We start from the raw sequence: 20,068 nt of genomic DNA on the forward strand, positions 1-20,068 counted from the left end.
CCAAAACATAACACTATACCAGCTACTAGAAAGAAAATTAACTCTATCCCAGCTGAAACCAGAAAACCCCCTACATGTTATTTAAATGCTCCCTAGGACTGGGCTTTTTTCTTTCTAAATACTGAAAAAAACCCAAAATGGCCTCCGAGCTCTTCTCAGGCAATGCTCAGAGCACTCCAGGAGACAGCGTGCAGGAGTCTTCCCTGCCCACTTACTCAGTTTCCCCTGTGACCTACATCTGCCTTCAGGGAGCCCATGGCTGCTCAATCTGCTGTTGTCACCTTTGGGACCATGAGCTCAGGAGACATGAATTAATGGGACAAATCCTGAGGGAGTCAGAGTCTGGCTCCCGTCAGCCAGCTCACATAGATGGGACTGGAACTGCTGCAGCCAACAGACAGCAAAAGCCATCAAAATGATTATAATATACCACTGGGGCATGTTCTTAAACATGTTTCTAAAGGTCCTGACACCTATGGTGTGCTCACTGCCACACCAGTATCTCTCACCCATGCCCGGTTGGCAGTGACTGTCATTACCAGTTTGGGCTTTCCAGTGATGCTGATGAGCAGTGTTAGACACCTGGCTGCTTTGCAGAGGATGAGCAGGCCCATAACATCTGTCACCTTTCTTGTAAAGACACTGAAGAGAAGCATGCTGGGTCCCCTCACCCTGGGCTCACTGTCACAGGGTGCACAAGCACCGACGTGTCCCCTCGGAAAGGCCACTCTCCCCCGCGCTGCTGCCTGCCTAGGGCATGCTCTGCAACTACACCAGAGGCTGCACGGGCTGCTGTGCTCCCTGGGGGAGCTTTCGCTGCCAGGAGGGCAATTTGCAACCATTACGGATTTTATTTCAGAAATTGTTTTCCCACGACTGAAAATATTAAAATTTAATTGCTAGCTTGTGTGAGGTCAGTGAGGGGGGTGCAGACTGGGTGGAAAAAATGATGGTGAAGCATTGAGCTAATGTGAGTAGAACAACAGAGGGCACCAGAGACTCGACCGTCCCAAAAACTAGGTGATAAACGAAGCACTTTTGGGGAACAAGAGTTCATTTCTGTGTTTCAGCACTCCCGAGCTGTCAACAGCAGGCTCCCAGGCAGCTGTGCCCTGCACGGAGCAGCACTCTGCACTGACTGACACCCGCGGCCCTGACAGATCTCCTCCCCTGCCAGGACACCCACATCTACACTGCAACCTTTCTGAGGACTAAACCGACCTGACAGCCCCACAAGAAGCAGGTAATGTCTTTTAATTCTTCCCACACTGGTGTGTAGCTGTGTGCTCTGCTCAGTACTTCAGGGTGTGCTTTCTCACCTCTTAACTGAAGCACTAGCCAGGGCTGCCTGCTTGCTAACATACGGGTCAGTCCTCAGCTGTACACAGATGCCTCTGTTTCCTCTTGCTTTCACAGCTGCTATGCCTCACTGTTTCACAGCCACATGTGTTTTTCAAGGGGGGGCCTTCATCCCTCACTGCAGTTTCACACCAGTGCTTCTCACCATGCCTCTTCCACAAGCATGTTGATACCCGGCTCCAGGCATGCTGCAGCACGGGACCTTGGGAACTGCCACCGGCTCTGTGTTTACACGGGGGATTCAATGGGGCTGGGATGCCTAGGCCAGCCCGGAGGGCTCAGCTGCTCCTCGGGGCAGTGCTAGGTGTGCAGAGTGGCTTTTTCACTGTGGGATGACCACAGTAGGCTGGCAGGGAATGGCTGCAGGGTAGGTGGTTCCACAGTGCAGCCAATGACCTGTGAGGCTGAAAGCCCAAGACACTCAGGACACCGGCTGTATGTTAGTTCCTCCATAAATTCCACCCTAAAAATGACTGTATCCCTGTCGTTCAGTAATGCCATACCAGTTCTGGTGCCAGGGCAGGTGCTGTGCTTTCCTCCATGGTTGCCAGATCCATCTCCCAGCCTCAGACACTAAAAACATTTCACATGGTTCATGCAATCAGACATTTTCACTACAGTTTAGATGTTGATGTTTAGAAGCTGCTGACTTATAAGGCAATCTATTTATAAGAGATTGTAGGAAACCAGGCATTTTCCTTTCCTGCCTCACTGTAAACACATCCTTTATGAGCTGCAGACTAAGTCTGATTCATCCTCTGCAGCCTTCTTGCTGGTAGCGGATGCCCTGAAATATTTAAAGGAATACCAGGAGATAGTCTAAGTTCTTGGATTCGTGTTTTCTGCTCTAGCAACATTTTGGCTTCCTATCTTTGAAGGCTGAGATCAGGCACGTGTGCTCACTTTCCCTTCTCTCTTTGGAGACCGGTTATCTGCTACGGCTGGTGGTACCCATGCTGAGCTATTCCTCCTCAGGACCCTGCAGCAAGAGGAGTGGGTTTGTGCTTGGTGGCAGCCTGCCCACAGCAGGCACCCACCAGCCTGCAGCAGTGTTCCCACTGCCCCCAGGGGTAATGCCACCTGAGCTACCCCATGGCTGGAAGGGCTCAAGTCCTGTGGAGGTTCACAGGCCTGGCAAGACCCAGAGCAAACCTATGGGGTGGCTTCAGCAGTAAAGCAAGGGCCTTGGAGGGCAAAGGGGGAATGCTGCCCAGCTCCGCTTTGGGCCGCCCTAAAGCCAGTGGCTCTCTGACAACCAGAGCAGCAGCAAAAATAAGCGACCACAAAAATTATCATTCTGCTTTGCAGACCCTTTGCTATTACCCAAACTGTGCAAACCAGGATGGGATGGAGGGCAAGGCAGGCTTAATCCCGTAATAGCTGCAAGAGAGGGTTGCCTCTGTGTTTTTGTGTTAGCTACTGGTGAGTGACAGCGTTACTTTGATGGCTGAGGGATAGACGGTGCTGATGAGCCACCGAGCCCCTCCAGGGGCTGCCTACATATGCAGGGCGGGGGCACGAGGAGCCGCAGAGCCATGAAAGTGGGGACACTGCAGCAGGACCCAGCCCAGAGGACCTGTCCCTGAGCCTGGTCTCATGCCTGCACCCTTTTCTTGCAGACACAGCCCAACATGGAGAACTGCACCAAAGACGATGACATGCTACAGAATGGCATTGTGGTATTTCAAATGGTCGTCTACATCCCAGTGCTCTCTTTGGGTATCCCACTGAACATGACTGCCTTCTGGGTCTTCTGCTGCAAACTCAAGAAGTGGACTGAGACCAGGGTGTACATGATCAACCTCATTATCGCAGACAGTTTCCTGCTCTTTGCCCTGCCTTTCCTGATACATTTTACCAAGTACAACCATCCCATAGACAATCTGTGTTTCACCATACAGAACATCTATTTTACAAACATGCCTATGAGCATCCTTATCATCACCCTGATTGCAATTGATCGATACATTGCAATCAAGTTCCCTCTAAAAGCAAAGATTCTTCGATCCCCACTGAAATCAGCTTCTATCTGTGGGTTCCTTTGGATAACGGTGATAATTTATTCCAACTTGCATCCAAAATTTCATGAAAGAAAGGAACAATTCTGCCTTCGGAAAGAATCTATTCAACCTAATTATTCAACGTTATTCTCCATTATATTTGGGTATTTTATTCCCTTAGGGATTGTGATTTTTTGCTCAGTACAAGTCATCAAATGTCTCAAAAAGAAGAAGGCCACGAGCCCTCATGAGACAAAGTTAATCCAGAAAGCAATCCACATTGTTTCTGTGAATTTGTTTGTGTTCATCGTATGTTTTTCACCTTTCTACACCACACTGCTCTTGCGGTTTGCAGTGGATGTTGCTGGAGCTTGTTCTCTGGTCTCGGAAGTTAGAGCCTCTATTCAGATCTGTGCATGCTTAGCAAATTCTAACTGCTGTTTGGATGTATTTTGCTATTACTTTGCAGCCAAGGAATTTCAGGAATTTCCTTCTCTGTTCCCCACCTATATATCAATGACGTCCAAGATGAACCAACGGCAAGAGTCACAGCCACCCACAGATCAAGTCATGACACAAACAAGGTGCAGTGCACTATAGCTGTTAAGAGCCACAGCACTGCTGAAGTTTTGAGGCAGAGGGAATGGGACCACCTACAGCATTTGCAATCATTGTAGCTATAGGCATACCTGCAAAAAGGAGCAACTGCCTCCAAGGGGTCCGATATTAACTCGAATTTTGTCCTTCTGTCCTCAGTGACTTGACTGCAGCTCTGACTGTTGTCTTGGATTGTAGCATTGCAGCTTCAGGCATCTCCTGGTCAAGAGGGAGAGCCACATGGTACGGAGAATAAATGATAAGGCCTTTGTTTCCACCATGCACTTATTTGTACGTATCATGCAGCTAAACATAGGAAACTGAGCACCCTTACAGCAATACACAAACCCACTTCTAGTACTGTAATATATATGGTCACTTAAAAAAAAGAAAAAGCCCCTGTACTACAATGACAAACCTAATACATCTGTGCTGCTCACATCAAACAATTTGCCCATACAATGGTAGTTTCCTGCCAACCTATATAACTTCAAAACTTGCATCTGTCACCAGGATGCAGCTACTGCTGTGCACAGAATAAACTGCAGAGAGTGGCCTGAGACTGTTGCCCCATTCCTGCCGTATAACACTTGTATTACCTTGTGGCAATGCCCTGGCATTTATGAGACTAAAATCATTGTGAGTATAAATAAAGCCATTGCTGCATGGAAACACTGAGCTATGCAAAGCATTGTGGACCACAAAACAGACCCTTAGCATTGTGCATATCAAGTATAAAGCTGTGAAGATCTGATCTCACCCAAGTGACTACCATAAGCCCTTGTGACAGGTTTGTTGTTGTACTTTAATGGGATCAGATCTTCAATAGGTGTCCTATCTGGTGAGAGGTGATCGCATCTGCCCGCGTTGTCACAGCCTCACACTGCAGGAGTGTTGATGCCCAGAAATCAGCAGTGAGCAACACAAAGCAGAAGCAGCCCTGATCCCTCCCTCACCATCCACAAACAGTTTTCGGGGGAAGTTTGGTGAGAGTGTGGCGTGTAAGGTCCTTCTGCAGAGATAGGGCAGACCCATGGCTGAGGGCTTCTCGGCATTGCCCTGTGTGATGAAGCATTGCTTTGGATTTGGGTTTTTTTCTCTTCCAGCTGCTTGGACAGTGCACAGTGGGGGTTCAAGAGCTCTCCTGCTCTTCATTTTGAGACGTTTAACTCTTTCCATTCGTTATACAGAAAGCCTTGATCTATCGTAGCTGGATCCCGGACCAGGCATCAGTTTTAATGTCCGGCTTTCCAGGTACCAAATTCTTCTATAATATCTGTGCTTGCTGACTATGAACCATGTATCCTCCCACCCCACAGGGAAGTGACAACAGAGCAGCTCAAATCAGTTAAGCCACAAAGGGAGGTCTTGGGGCACCAGAAGGAAGCGACCCATAGAGAAACCTGGGCTGAGAGGGAAGCCAGTGCCAGGGCATGACTACTTTGTGTTTATCTGCATAGAACTTTCATCTAACATTTTACCACATAGTCACTTCAATAACTTAAAGTCAGCATGGGAAACATAGAGTTTTTGAAATGTGTGTGATACCTGTATCTCGGTTGGCTTCATGGTCCTTGACTTTCAGTGTCTTCTGACTTGTAAACCCCTAAAAAATTCCTCCAGGGAAGGCAAACACATATTCTGCTCACTTAAACCTACATACAATTAACTGTCTTAGTGACAACTTACAAATAGTTCCCCTACAAGTGGCCTGTCACCTTCTAGTGTCTGCAGACCACATGCTGAAATCACTGTCTAGACATTGGCCAACGAACATAGGAAACAACTATTCCCCTCACAGAAAGTACTCCCCATCCAAATGTTAGATGTACCTGCTTTGTGTCAATACTTTGACAGAGGTCCCAGCATGATGGAAGCTGCAGTGAGTAACCACAGCATACGAATGGATGAAATTACTCAGGTCATTCAGTTGATAATTTATGTCCCAATTTTCTTCTTTGACATATTATTTAATGCTTTGGCATTACTGGTATTTCACTGCAAGCAGAGCAAAAGGCCTGTGCATGTATGTGACCAACTTAATCCTTGCACACTGTTTGGCCCTCATTCTGCCTTTTAAAGTCTCTTTTCAAAGACAGGAAAAGATACAAGAGACAAATAATGCCTGATCTTAAAAACCATCTATTGCTTAAGGAGATGCGTGAGCGTTGTCACCCTTGTAGCTCTCAACAAATATGCTGCAATTAACCATCCTCATAAAGCAAAAGGCTTAGGGTCCCCATTAGCGCATTGTCCTTTATGGTGTGCCATCAATCTTCATGACAGGCATCACTTACATGTCCAGACAAGTGGTGTTCAGCAAGGAAAAAGACTTCTATTTTCAGAAACAGCACAGAGGGCCTTCAGAAACACTTTCGGCTCTGGGATTTTGCATCTCATTGGTTATAATGAATGCCTGTTCCAAACAGATTATTATGAAAACTTTTATTATTTTTAAAAAAGATGAAGGTCGATTCATATCAACCTGTTATCCTACTATTAATCCAGAAAGCAAACAACTTACTTTTTTTGCAAACCCAGTCATGTTCATGTTTTCTCCCTGTTAACACGGGGCATCTTGTTCAGTTTACAATGGCCTCCAATTAGGTCGTCTGCTCTGAAATACAAAACAGTAATGCTTTTGTGCATGTGGCCTCATATATAGGCCTCATATGGTATAGCAAGTACTAACTGCTGTTGAGATGCCATTTGCTACCGTTCTGTAACCAAAGAATTTCAGAGCACCTTCTTCTTACCCAAGCCTATAGTATTTAAATCAAGGAAGGATCACAGACAAGGCACTCTATTAAACTAAACAGCTGCCGTGGTTTCACCCCAGCCAGCAGCTAAGCACCACACGGCCCCTCACCTACTCCCCGTCAGTGCCAAAAACCGTACAACAGCTGCGCTAAAGGCTTTATAGTTGCAATTTCTATACAGAGCTAAGCTTACTGCATATAGAGCTGTATGAAGTGAATGGTTTTTCCTTGTAGGAAGCAAACTGTGGTCTCCCACCCTTCATTAATTAAGTGTTTCTTTTTCTTATTGTAGAGTGGAAATTTGTTGACTTCATAATCCCTGTCATCATTAAGTAATATTTTTTGTTGTTTGTACTGAATGCTACAAAAAAGTGAAAATAAAGCTATCTCATAGTAATATATCTATAAATAAATATTCATTTATTACCACTATATATCAGAGTCCTCTATTATTAACACTAAACCTATACTGGAGATTGTGAGAGGAGACTTAGCTACCATGATATAAGATCTGCCTTACAACAGGATATTTATAGTGCAACCCAAAGATAAGCAAAGAACTTTCTGATTACCTGAAGATATATGTACTACCTTGGACAAAAATTATTGTCTGGTTTACATGTCAAGCTATAACGATGTTTATGATGGGTTGCCAACATCTTTCTTCAGCCTGAAGAAAACCTCAGCTCCCTGAGTGCTCCCAGTACATGGAACAGATTAATTATCAGCACCTGGGCCACAACAAACTACCAGTCATCATACAACACTGGACTAGCAATCCATGAGGACAGCAACATGGTTATTCAAAAATCTTTCCCATTTCCTAGCACAAGAGCCTGGCTAACGATAGTGGGAAGCAGCAGCCACAGTCCATCAGCAGCTCCAACAAGCAGGGCTGGACCACTGCATTCTGCTTACATTTCAGCAAGTTATAATCTCTCTGACTCTTAAAAGAAAAAGATGCTAACAATGGCTTAAACTTTAAATGAGCAAATTAATGCTGCAGTCAAAATTTAGGCTTGAGAGAAAAAAAACAAAACAAACAAAACACAAGGAAAAGCCTACAAAGTAATCCAGAATCTTGCTTCTAAGTGAGTAGCCATTAGATTTAGCATTTTTGGCAGGGAAGGCAGTGCCTGGCATAAGACAGTATTTTGCTGTTTGGTGGCATTTGGGCAGGCCTGACATCTGAGTTCTTACTCAAGGTTTGGGCTCCAGCAGCACTTCTCTGAAGGACACATATCAGGGAGTTCTGCCTTTTAGCGAGTTGGGTGCTGCTTTCAGGTTTTGGAGGTATCTCTGTGGTTTTGGTTTCTCAGTGCACCACAGTTGTTCCAATCGCAAGCATTGCCTGGCAGTGTCCAGGGTACTCTGCAAGCACTGAAGCAGCGGTAGGCAGCTGGGAAGCACAGGCTTTGCCATGCCCTCCCCAGTGTGTTAGCACAGAGATACACAGCTGATCCCTTCAATGTTGATGCTGCAGGAGTACAGAGAGGGCTATAGTACAGAGAGCCCTGCGAGTGTGTTATCTGCCATGGCTCCATTCCCGAGTGGTGCTAAGGCAGGGGAAACTGTCTCAACAGCCAGGGTTGTGTAAGGCTGATGCAGTTAGCCTAACACTGCCATTTTACAGGCTTTCCATACTAAAAATAAGACTGACATGTTCTGCTCCTAACCCTGTAGTTCCGTTTTCATCAAGATCTTCTGTTGCAACATCACGTCTTCCCATGAGAAAGCCAGGAAAAAAACCACACGGGGCAGAAGCACTGCAGAACCCAAATGCCGCAGGGTAGCGTGGTGTCCCGTGTCACCCTCACACACCTGGAGGGGGTACCGGTACCTCTCTCACCTTGCCAGAAGCCTTGTCCCATTGTGATGTGCCAGCAGCTGTAGCCAGCAGGGCGCAGGCTCTGGGAGGCAGAGGAGACAGAGATATTCCCTGGCAGGGAAAGGAGGCAGGAGCTATCCTGAGCTGAGCTGTCCTGTCTATTAGCAATCTGTACCAGAAGCACAGGAAAACTTCATGAGAAGTGCTTTCTTTGGCTGGGAAACAATCTCAAGCAGGACGTTAGGCAGAGCTTAAAAGGGAAGGAAAAATGATCATGCAGAACAGAAATAAGTCTTAGAGATCAAGAAGTGTAAAGATTAAATGGGTCTTAGCATATTCTTCCCTTAGATATGAAAAACTACCTACAAATTACAAGCAAAGAAGAGATCAGCCAGTACTGCTGCTGATAAAAACAACAAAATTGTCCAGGTATGTCCTGAAAACTACCTGATTACTTTGTCACAGCTTTCAGTAAGGATGAGGAAACCAAGTAGTCCAGAATTTTAAAGGAAATGGCACAGGGAGCAGAGACCACCAAACACAGTCCCTTCTCTAGGATGGAGGAAGAAAGGGAAGGGTCTGGCCAGTAACAGCTCTACTATGCTCAGATCTGAAAAATGTGCAGTTTCACAACATCTGAATAATATTAAATGGGAGGGAACAAATAGAAAGGCAAAAGTTAAGTGGTGCTTTACCTTAGAGGACTACTTTGCCTCACTGGCTTCTTTCACTAATGTCGTGGTTTAACCCCAGCCAGCGAATAAGCACCACGCAGCTGCTCGCTCACTTCCTCCCCACCCAGTGGGATGGGGGAGAGAATTGGAAAAAAAAGTAAAACTTGTGGGTTGAGATAAGAACAGTTTAATAGGACAGAAAGGAAGAAAATAATAATAATTATAATAATAAAATAATAATAATAATAAAAGAATTGGAATATACAAAACAAATGATGCACAATGCAATTGCTCACCACTTGCTGACTGATGCCCAGTAAGTTCCTGAGCAGCGATCTGCCCCTCCCAGCCAACTGCCCCCAGTTCATATACCGGGCATGACGCCACATGGTATGGAATACCCCTTTGGCCAGTTTGGGTCAGCTGTCCTGGCTGTGTCCCCTCCCAACTCCTTGTGCCCCTCCAGCCTTCTCGCTGGCTGGGCATGACAGGCTGAAAAATCCTTGACTTAGTCTAAACACGACTTAGCAATAACTGAAAACATCAGTGTGTTATCCACATTATTCTCATACTAAATCTAAAACATAACACTATACCAGCTACTAGAAAGAAAATTAACTCTATCCCAGCTGAAACCAGGACAACTAAGAAAATCACTTTTCCAGCCAAGGTGTGGTAGACACTGGTGTCAGTAAAAGGTCCTTTGGAGCACTTTGAGAGCGGTAATGTACTTTGTACAGGCACTGGTACTCAGCAGTGCCGTAGGCCCCCGGACTACCCTGCCGGAGAGCTGTCAGCGAGTAAGTGAGAAAGCAGCACATGTGTTACCTGCATTGCACCACGTGGTGACAGCACTCACGGGGCTGAGACAGGCTAAGAACTGCAGAGGCAGGGGAAAATACCAAGTGAGCATCATTGGTCCATGACAGAGGTGATAAAACCGGTGACTGGATGGAAGAAGGGGGCCATAAGCAGCTGCAAGAGCCTAAAGGGTGGCTGATGGGGAGCCAATGTGCAGAGAAGCGAAGCATGAGGATCCTGACCCAGCGGTGTCCAGGAATCAGACAAGGACCCGAGAGCCACACCAAGAGACACGTAAGTTCTCCGCAGATAATAGTTCATTGTAACTTTGCCTATGAGTATCTGGTGCTGAGTTGCTCTGACATATCCCGGTGAACCTGCTGATCACAGCCAGCTGCTTTATGCTTGGTGACACGGTTTGTCCCTCACTGGGCTGATGGGAGGTAGAGCTGCCCTTGTCTGGTGACCACAGCACCAAGCCGTGGATGGGAAGCCTCACGCTGGAGAGATGCTATGAGCTGAGCTCCCTCCAGGCTTAATTTTGACTGCTCACAGTTAATGCCAGTAGTGATTGCCTTGACATAGACAATAGGAGTGTGTGGACAACACTTGAGGATGATGCAAAGTGAGGTGTTTTCTGTACAGTGGTGAAAGTATCACAACCCAGGAGCTGGATGACTTAGAAAACTAAAGTACTAATGAGGACCATGACATGAAGATGATGGTGGGTGGGGATCAATGAGCTCGATGTACTAATAGGTCAGTAACTACTTATAACCATCCACCAAGAAGCAGCCACAAGAAAGGCAAAAGCAGTCCCTGGAAACTCAGGAGAAGTATTTAAGCTAAGCTCTATACTGACTATACACTGGCAAGGAATTAATCGCATAGGCTGGTTTGCAATGCACAGACAGACAATGCAGAAATACTCCTGAAGCTGCTCTAGATGACCTGGAAAGTGGGAAGGGGAGATGTGTTTGCCCAAGACAGCAATTCAAGGTACTAACAGCAGGACCTTTGAGCTTGTTGATCAACTTGTTTGACCTCTTCTTGTAAATGGGTTGCAATGGACAGCCAAGGAGGAGCCCCTGGCCAGCAGGCACATGCAACCACAGAGCAGTCACAAAGTCAGCAGGTCACAGGGTCACAGTGTCACATTTTCTCAGAATTACTGGCTGATGAGAACTATGGAAGATGAGAGAATTACCATGATTCAGAGTGAAACCCATTATAATAAGCACAAAACTGTCTGCAAACCACAGCCCCCACCTCTCCAACAGCTCTGTGAATGGGACTGGGGGCCTGCCAGGGCTGCTCTGTCCTGGGGCTCAGTGGCGTGACTGCAGGTGGAAGTCCCCGCTCCAGCCCCAGCAGGAGTGGCAGTCTAGAAGGCAGAGAGAAGACCTCAGGATCCTCCAGGACAACGGGTCCCCTCCAAGCAATGTGCACAGCCTGTTGGGTGAGGAAGGTCAACGGGCATTGCCCAGGGAGACATCAGGCACTGGAAAGTAAATCAAAGGAAAAACCCAAAGCCATTCCATTGCCGGAGGAACTGCTGCAGGGCCGCATGGCAGATGAGTATTTCACCTCGCTGCAGGGCTATTGCAGGCTCCTTAGTCAACAGGGGGTGGTACGAGCCACACCAGTGGTGACAGAGGAAGCTCAACTCCGGGTAAATGCATTGAGGAGGGGCGGGGGTGCTTCCTCCACCAGCGTTGCTGCCATCACAGCCACTGGCAAATGGTCCTCGCAGGACACCTCACTGGTTGAGTGCCAGGGGCACTGCTAGGAGGGCTCATTGTGCCTGCACATCGCACCGCAGCCGGAACGTTCACTCTCCAAGGACAGCGAGCGAGCAGGTAATTCCTCTTGGCTATTTGCTGACCTGGTGGTTTGAGCTCTGCAAGGCACTGCCTTTCCCCAGCCCTGGTGGAACACCAAAATGGTGGTGGAGAAACTGAGAGAGGGCTGGAGCCTGTGTATTTTCAAAGACTCATTTTGATACTGGTCGCATTAGACACGTTTTAGATGCTTAAGGGTTGTCTCAGCCTTTGCTAGATCTCTCTGTTGTCTGTTATGATCTACCCTTATATCTTCTGGGCTCATAACTCATTCCTTGTGTCCAAAGCACAGACCTGCTGCAGGTATCGGCTGTAGCATATTCCCTCACCTCCAAAGAGGTGTCCTGGCATGATTCCTCAGCAGCATGATTTTCAAAGCTAGCCAAGAGCTGCAGATACACACAGATGCTGCAGCACTGCCCTATGGTTTGCTCGCTCGGGATGCTTTTAAGCCCCAGGAACCTGCTCCTGTGGAGCCATGCTCCCCTTGCAGGGAAAATCCAAAGACAGCTCAGACTTCCCAGGTCTTTTCTGTCCATGAACAGTTGCACCTGGAATACACTCCTGCATTAACTCCTCCAAAGCAGGAGGGAAAACAGCAATATTGCTCTTAGACCCAAGGTGATAAAACCACCCACTAGACCAGATACAGCTCATCTCTCTATTTCATGTGGCTGCTGACCACATTTCTTGCCATGGCATTGGTTTTTTTGTCTTGGAATTGTGGCAGATCGCTCTAACACTTCTGAGACAAAGACCAACTTTCACAATCCTTGAAAGACAGCATGCAGACCCCAGTACTTTGATTCTTGCTGCATACCACTAAATGCTACCACTGAGTACAGGATTCAATGGCAGCTAAAACTAATGAGAGATGTACTAATAATTGCTCTTACCACTAATGAGAAGTGATGCAGAGACAACTCAGGACTTAGGGAGAGGACAGCTGTCCTTTTGCTGCACATCTCCTGGAGCATTTTGAGCTGTGAGGATGCTGGCTGGCTTCTTCTCAGCACCACTACAAGGGAAGGGATGAGAGCTGGGTTTAGGCATCCTCTTTCCATTATCAGATGGTTTTAACAGCTCACATAACTCCTAGCTGCAGGATACCTGCTGCTGCCTGAGCTGAGTCTGGCCCAAAAAAGAGGCCCAAGCACTTTCCCCTGCTGCCCTCCACGAGCAGTCTTCCCCGCATGGGACCCAGTGAGAACCTGTGCTTTTCTCTCTTCCACAACTGATCAGGCTCATGTCCCACTCCCTCCCCTTCCCACCAGGTACCCTACAGCCAGCTCTGCTCTGCAGAGTCATCTACACGGTCTGGTTTTCACTGTTGGTAAAGCCCTGAACTATCTGAATTAATCACCGATTCAGTCAAGAGTCTAGCTTCTAAAAGGTTTAATCTGCTTTTGCAGGAGCTGTGCCTCTTAATATCCCCAAAATGAACCTCAGCAGCTGCAGTATCACAGCCTATGAAAGCTTTCTACTTGTCCAGCTGTGTGTTTACATCCCGGTTTTGCTTTTGGGCATTTTGCTGAACGTGTTGGCGCTGTGGGTGTTCTGCTGCAAACTCAGCAAATGGACAGAAACCAGGGTATACATGGTCAACTTGGCTGTGGCTGACTGCTTGCTGCTCTTTACTTTGCCTTTTAAAACTTTATCCCAGTTCCATCAGCTGAAGGTAGGTAGATGGTGCCTGGCTCTGGAAGGTGGCTATTTCATAAACCGCTTAATGAGCATCGGTATCATCACTGTTGTAGCAGTTGATAGGTACCTTGCAATCAAGCACCCTTTGAAAGCCAAGGTGCTGCGGTCACCGCAGAAGGCAGCTTTTGCCTCTGGATTTCTTTGGATAGTCATTATCTGTGTGATGTCCCTCATTAAAAAGTTAGAGGACCGAGGACAAGATGAACTTTGCTTTGAAAAATCTTCCCTTAAGCCCTCAGTGATCACACTGTGTGCTATTATTGTCGGGTTTTTCATACCATTGATCATCTTGAGTTATTGCTCCATACAAGTCATTGCAGAGCTCACAAGAAAGAAGAATGAAAACTGTCACAAGGAAAAGTTAATCAGGAAGGCTGTCTACATCGTGTCTGCAAACATGACTGTGTTCATCATATGCTTTTTACCTCTTCACGTCGGGCATCTCCTTCGCTTTATAATGGACTCCATCAGCTCCAACTGCTCTGCAATACAGAGGGTTAATAATTTTGTTCACCTCGCCTCAGTCCTCGCAAACACAAACTGCTGCCTGGATGCTATTTGTTACTACTTTGTCAACGAGGAATTTAAGGAAGCATCTCCCAAGCTAGCAAAGTCCAAATCCGAAGCCAGTGAAGAAGCTGAAATTCAGCTCCCACACATAACACATTAGTGCAAAACAAAACACATGCAGCACACATTTTATGCTTGCTACATTCAAGTTCAACTGGGACTCAATAGCAGGCTTGCACACTTTCTTTTTCTGTGAGTGGGATGGAGGGACTTTCTGCTAATGGGAAGGATTCAGACACGTGAATATTAGCCCCGATTCAGACAACCACAGCAGTCCAGATCCTGATGTAATGACCTAGGTTGCCACTGATAATTCTCTGCCATATGCAAATTTGAGTAAAATGATAGCTCTCCCCTGCAAAAACTGTCTTTCATTTTCCCAGAAAATGCAAAACAAGTACAGCCAGTGGTAAAGGGTTTGGGGTTTTTTTTGTCCCTTGCCCCCACCTTGGATCAGTTTTTATGCAGCTGTAGCTGTGACAAAGAAACGGAGGTTATTCCGAACATCAAAAAAGAAAAAAAGTCAAAGTGAAACCACTGCAGAAAAAGAAAGAAGGATGTTTTTGTAAGTCACAAACATCTTGTTTTCAGTTGGTAATGCACGATCACAGTAGCAGAGGCAGATTTAGCCTGCTTTAGACAACTTTACAGCACTATTCGTACTACACAACAGCTGCAAAATGGTTATCAGTTGCAATACAAGGTCAGAGGAAATTGCAATTACTTATACTGGGGAAAAAATTTACCTCAAAAGTGTTTGAGTCAAATGGCATTAAAACTACTATCCAAAGAGTTGGGGTGGGGCAGTGGGAATAAGGGGTCTGTATTAAGGGTCTATTCAACCTTATAATGTAAAGGACTGTCTAAAGAAAGTGGCAGCAAGCTGTTCCAAAGAAACTAACATAAATAAAGTCACGTTACTGGCACAGAGCTCAGTCTCTTAATGAGTTAAATGGAAAAGGTGGGAGATCGGGCAGTACAGGACCTGCTCTGCTGTCTGTCCCCAAGAGGGACAGCTCATCTCCCCGCTGACCAAGCAAGGGGCAGGGGGTGTGATCCACAACAGAGACTGGGATTTTCAAAGGCAGAGTGGTGCATGCCACCCTGTGATGCACTTACCCACAAACAGCTAAGTAGGTAAAACCACTAACTAGCCCCAGGCCACATGCCCTTGGATGGGACGTACCAGGCATACACCTCCATTCACACTTCCCAACCCCAGGCTGAGCTTCCATCCGCCTGCACGTGCTGGGCCAAACCCTGCTGCCACCTAAGCAGCCTTACAGCCCCCATGTCCAGCTCAGCCTTTGCATCTCCTCCTACTCAAGGAAAATGCCAAAAGGAAGAAACCCCTCAAGAAGAGACCCTGCTGCAGACAACCGTTGAGCAGAGCTCTCCATCCACCAGGGCAGTGGCTGCACTGCTGCCCAGCAAAGCCCATGCCACCTGCACAGGACAGTAGCAAAGCCCTGACAGCTTCCCGAGGGGATATAGGCTTCTCACCACGCTTGCCAGAGATTCAGGTAGAAATGGGGATATCTGCTCTGTCATCAGCAAAATCTGAAAGCAGGATCTCACCTTCGCTCACTGCACAATGGGGAGGGGGAGTAGGAGAGGCTCTGGCTGCAAAAAAGACCTTTTAAGGAGGTTGATGTCTCCTCTTTTCTACCTCTACATTTTCTTTGAAAAGATCAAAGCAGCAACTAATAGCACTGTGCATGCAAAGATGGGTATCTCATCCTGGCTCAGCCCAAGGTGCAGCATGGCCCTGGCACCAATTTCACATTGCTCAGCCTGGCTCAGCAGGGCTCACGCTTTGCCTTCCCCAGCCCTGGGTGCTGATGGGTCTCCTGCACTGCTGTAGTAACATAGGCACCTTTGTGACTTTAATTTGATGGACTGTTCCCCAATAATGCTAAACATACCTTTAAGATTTCCTCCCTGGTATGGGATTTGTGTGCTGAGACCGCAGTGATTTGAGAGATGACCTGATGCCAGTGTGTTTTTTCTACACCCCCAGTCTCACCAATGTGGGTGCAAGATCTTTAGATGTGAAAGGGCTGCACAAACCAAACTGCTATTTTAGATGTGCAGGCAAAAAAATACTTCTCCTCCAGTAACCGCTAACTAAATGGGTGGAGGAGATACAAAGCAGCCTACAAACAAAGCATTTCTTAGCAGATTCTGCTAAGCCACCTCACTCTGAGTAACACCCCTTGCTCTACCAGCCATTTGCCCAGAAATACATACCATGAACCCTTGGCCAAAGATAGCCAAACTTCATCACCACAGAAACCTCACACCAAAGCCCCTGTACAGCAGCGAGTCCTCAGGTGCTTACTAAAGTTTGGAGGGGGACGGAGCCTCGAAAGGGCCGTGAAGGAGACAGTCGGGTTGAGCCAGTGCAGGATGGTGCTGGGCAGGGAGTGCAGGGATGGTCCTCACTGCCACAGCCAGCCTCCACAGCAGCTCTGAGCAGGACCACTGCCGCTCCTAATGACTGCCCAGGAGAGGCTGGTTAATGAGGGCAAAGAGGCAGGAGAACATGTTTCACTCTCAGAAAAGAGGTGTGATAAACTATCCCTTTGACATAGGACGAAAACCTGTTCTTCACCATTTGAGCAGGGTCTCCAAGTACAGGGCAGTCAGGGATTTGGAAGTGCTGTGGCTGAACTATGTGGCACAAGGACCAAGAAACTCCCTCAGGCTCCCCAGCTAGAAAACTGGATTATGGTATTCTGTTTACTCACTTTATTTTTGCTTTTTCCACCTGGAGCTCTTGGGATGATTTAGTAGAAGGAGTGTCCTCTAAATTCATAACCCATCTGGCCAAGCTCTCCTACACCATATAGAGAAATGCTAAGGGATGAATTAAGCAGTGAAGAGGCAGCAGCAGCCTACAGCAGTAGACACTTCTGGTGGGCTCAGCAACCTCCAGGAGACAAGGCGGATCTGAGCACTTGCCAACAAGATACTGATTCTTTCACCATTGCCTGGAAGGCAGACAGCCCCCACCCCACGCACAGACAGATCGTAACTATCCGGGTGGAGCAGACCTTGCCTGGCTTGCTTTGATCTTGCTGCAAAAACCTATGTATCTCATCACATCCACCCAGCTTTCAAATATGTGCAGCTTAACCTTCTTAGCATAGGACACACTCTGTCTTTCAGACTTCCCAGATTTCTCTGGAGCCAAGCCTGGACAACATCAACCTCATGTTTTCCAAGTGATGAGGGTACAGGTGTGAGGAGGGCTGGAACCTACACCTTGTAGGCTGGCCAAGGCAGGTATCTCCCACCATGCATGACCGCGCCCTGCCCTCATCAGGCCACGCTGCCCTCCCAGCAGCTGCAGGACACAGGTAGACACAAACATCTTGCACTGGCATCTCCTACATTATATTAATTCTAATTCTATGAACGGATGACAGAGCTGGATACAGCCAGTCTAAACCCCTTCGCAAGCACCGAATGGACTTGTTACAAAAACAGATCACTTGAAAGCACAAGTGGAGCTGCTGCAGCACACTGGAGGTGGCTGCGCAGGCGGGACACACACACAGAGCATAGGAACACATCCAAACCTCCCTCTAACTTTCATGTTGTTGCTCACAGAGGTCTGGTAATGTCTCACACCAGTTTTATTGCTTGGGGCTTTCCATTTCTGTTGCTGTCACATTTTAAATAACCCTGCTGCCAAGTGCTGAACCAGGGCAGCTGACCGAAAAATGAGAGTTCAGCTGAGTGTCAAGTGTGGGGAGGAAGTGTGAAAGCTGTCACCAAAAAACTGTGACATACTTCAAAGATACTTTCATCGAAGACAGAAGAAGAGGTAACTTCTGGGGGAGTGAAAATCAGGGTGGCTCATTATCGTTATCTTGAGATAGAAGCATTCTTATGTCTCTCAGTTTCTGAATGAAGGCTCAGAAACATCACCAACTCACTCCAATGGGATGAGCTGTCCCGTGTGGGCACTGCACGCACCAGCCAGGGACAGCGTCTGACACCAAGCACTCCTCATCTTCAAAGGTGCTAAAAGGCTGCAGCATCTGCAACACTGTCCATCAGAAACCCCAGCAGCAGTCTGCCAGCAGCTTCCCAACTTCAAAACTCCCACTTCATTTCTGTCTGCTGACTTTTGTCTACCAAGATGAACACTTCATACTTCTGCCTTTCTGGCCCTTGGCTTTCAAGCCAGGCTCCCTGCTTTCGTTTGGTAAAAATTTGGCACCGATATTTCAAGCCTGACTTTTATCAGCCTCAAAATTGCCAGAGCAAGTCTGTAGGTCTCTTGCCCTTGGTGGGTGCCACAGCCCACAGTCACTTGTTTAACCCTTGCCCTATGTTGCTGTATAAAAACGGGCTCCAGAAACATCACGTTTCCACCAAAAGTCACATTGCATCAACCAGGGACCGAAGGACCAGTTTTCCTCAGTGCCCCAGCAGAGAGACTCCGCATCATGTCTCCACCACAGAGCTGTCACATTTCAGAAGGGCAGGACACCATCATGCACACTTCATGTGGGTCACACAGCTCCTCCATGTTGCCGCAGCTATTTCATGACCTGCTTAAGTTAACACATTTACACTTCTGCCTTTCACAAATGTTATTCAATAATTTCTTCCGAGAAGAGCCCCAGGAAGCGGAAAGAAGGCGACTGCATAATCTAATCTGGTTTCGCAGCAGAGAGGTGGCAATGGACAATTGCTCACCAGCCACTGCAGACAGGGCAGGCAGAAGAAGGTCAGGAGTGACCTTGGGGCAGGAAGGAAGAGATTCTTGTTTAAGCTATAATTTAATGGTAAATTAGATCTTTTACTGCTGCTCACTTCCTTTCCTTGCTATTATTCTGGTGAATGGAAGAATGTGGCTGATGTTAAATACCTTTCTACTCTCCCAATGGCAACTGAGTAATCATGAAGAATTAAGCCCTTTATTTTATCACTTCAAGGTTGCTATCTTTCATGTTCTGGGCACCGACCATACCAGACTTGAGTGGCATTTAACATGTCCTTAGGGGCTGGCTCCCAGTCCCCATTGCCTGTCAGCCCCCAGTAACCTGCCGTGCCACTCTGTGCCCAGAGGCCGGGGGGGAGAGCAAGCTCTGTGCCTGGGAGGAGTGCACCCGCCTGCCGTGGCCCTTTGCCATCACTGGGATCTTTGCTCTCTGCCACTGCAGTTACACATTTTCATCTCAAGTGACACGGCTATATTCACAGTGTTTTAGCAATTTTAGAGGGGGGGGGGGTTGGCTTCTGTTTTGTTTTTAAAGAAACAGAACTTTGAAAAATTTCAAACGTGCAATAAACTGTGCAATGATAAAAGATATAACTGACTTTAATAACATACCTGGAATTTTTCTGTTTTACTAACTGGCTGGACCCAAATGGTGGATTTTGTCCCTTTGGGAAGAGCAGATGATATTTTCAGTAGGCAGAAAGCAGCATGGGGAATCTCACCTCCTGCTTTCTGGAGGGATGATGGTCTGCAGTGGTGCCAGCTTTGGAAGAAGCGACAGGAGAGCTCAAATACAACAGCAGTGCTCCAGTATGAACATTTGGGGTTTTTTTGTTTTGCGGGGGTTTTTTTTTAAGATTCTTCTGTTCTCACCTCTCACATCAGGGACGTCAGAGCTATTTTAGTCCCATCAGGAAGGTCTCAGTAGAGGCAGATGCTTGACCAACTTCCCCACTAGGTAAAGCAAAATCTAGGAAAAGGAGGCCCTGCCAAAAAGTTCCCGTGGAGGCAATGCACTCCCCTGCATCCAGGTGCCCACCCCCTGCTGTGCTACCCAGGGCAGGGCCAGCCCAGCACCTGCCTCCCTGGACACCCACTGCCTTCCCCTAGCAAAAGGGAAGTGGATCCCACTGTCTGTCTGCCTGGGACAGGGAGCCTAACCAGGCAGCATCCCCCACTGGTTTTCAAATAAATAAA

The 20,068-nt window shown here is 47.3% G+C and overlaps 2 protein-coding genes across 2 annotated transcripts; both read left to right on the forward strand.

Moving 5' to 3' along the window:
* Positions 1-1,073: 1,073 nt before the first annotated feature.
* On the forward strand, positions 1,074-7,112 carry LOC128149089 (G-protein coupled receptor 35-like). The gene is made up of 2 exons (XM_052803881.1): positions 1,074-1,243; positions 2,979-7,112. Exon 2 carries the CDS (start codon positions 2,991-2,993, stop codon positions 3,957-3,959), a length of 969 nt encoding a protein of 322 aa, XP_052659841.1. The 5' UTR covers positions 1,074-1,243; positions 2,979-2,990; the 3' UTR covers positions 3,960-7,112.
* Positions 7,113-10,980: 3,868 nt separating this feature from the next.
* On the forward strand, positions 10,981-15,049 carry LOC128149613 (G-protein coupled receptor 35-like). Its single transcript, XM_052805007.1, has 2 exons — positions 10,981-11,877; positions 13,272-15,049. Exon 2 carries the CDS (start codon positions 13,298-13,300, stop codon positions 14,231-14,233), a length of 936 nt encoding a protein of 311 aa, XP_052660967.1. The 5' UTR covers positions 10,981-11,877; positions 13,272-13,297; the 3' UTR covers positions 14,234-15,049.
* Positions 15,050-20,068: the final 5,019 nt, after the last annotated feature.

Source organism: Harpia harpyja, chromosome 12, assembly GCF_026419915.1.
Source record: "Harpia harpyja isolate bHarHar1 chromosome 12, bHarHar1 primary haplotype, whole genome shotgun sequence".
Classification (NCBI taxonomy): domain Eukaryota; kingdom Metazoa; phylum Chordata; class Aves; order Accipitriformes; family Accipitridae; genus Harpia; species Harpia harpyja.

What these genes read in the sequence shown, in the direction of transcription:
- LOC128149089 (XM_052803881.1), top strand. Translation starts at nt 2,991, where the DNA reads ATGGAGAACTGCACCAAAGACGATGACATGCTACAGAATGGCATTGTG.
- LOC128149613 (XM_052805007.1), top strand. Translation starts at nt 13,298, where the DNA reads ATGAACCTCAGCAGCTGCAGTATCACAGCCTATGAAAGCTTTCTACTT.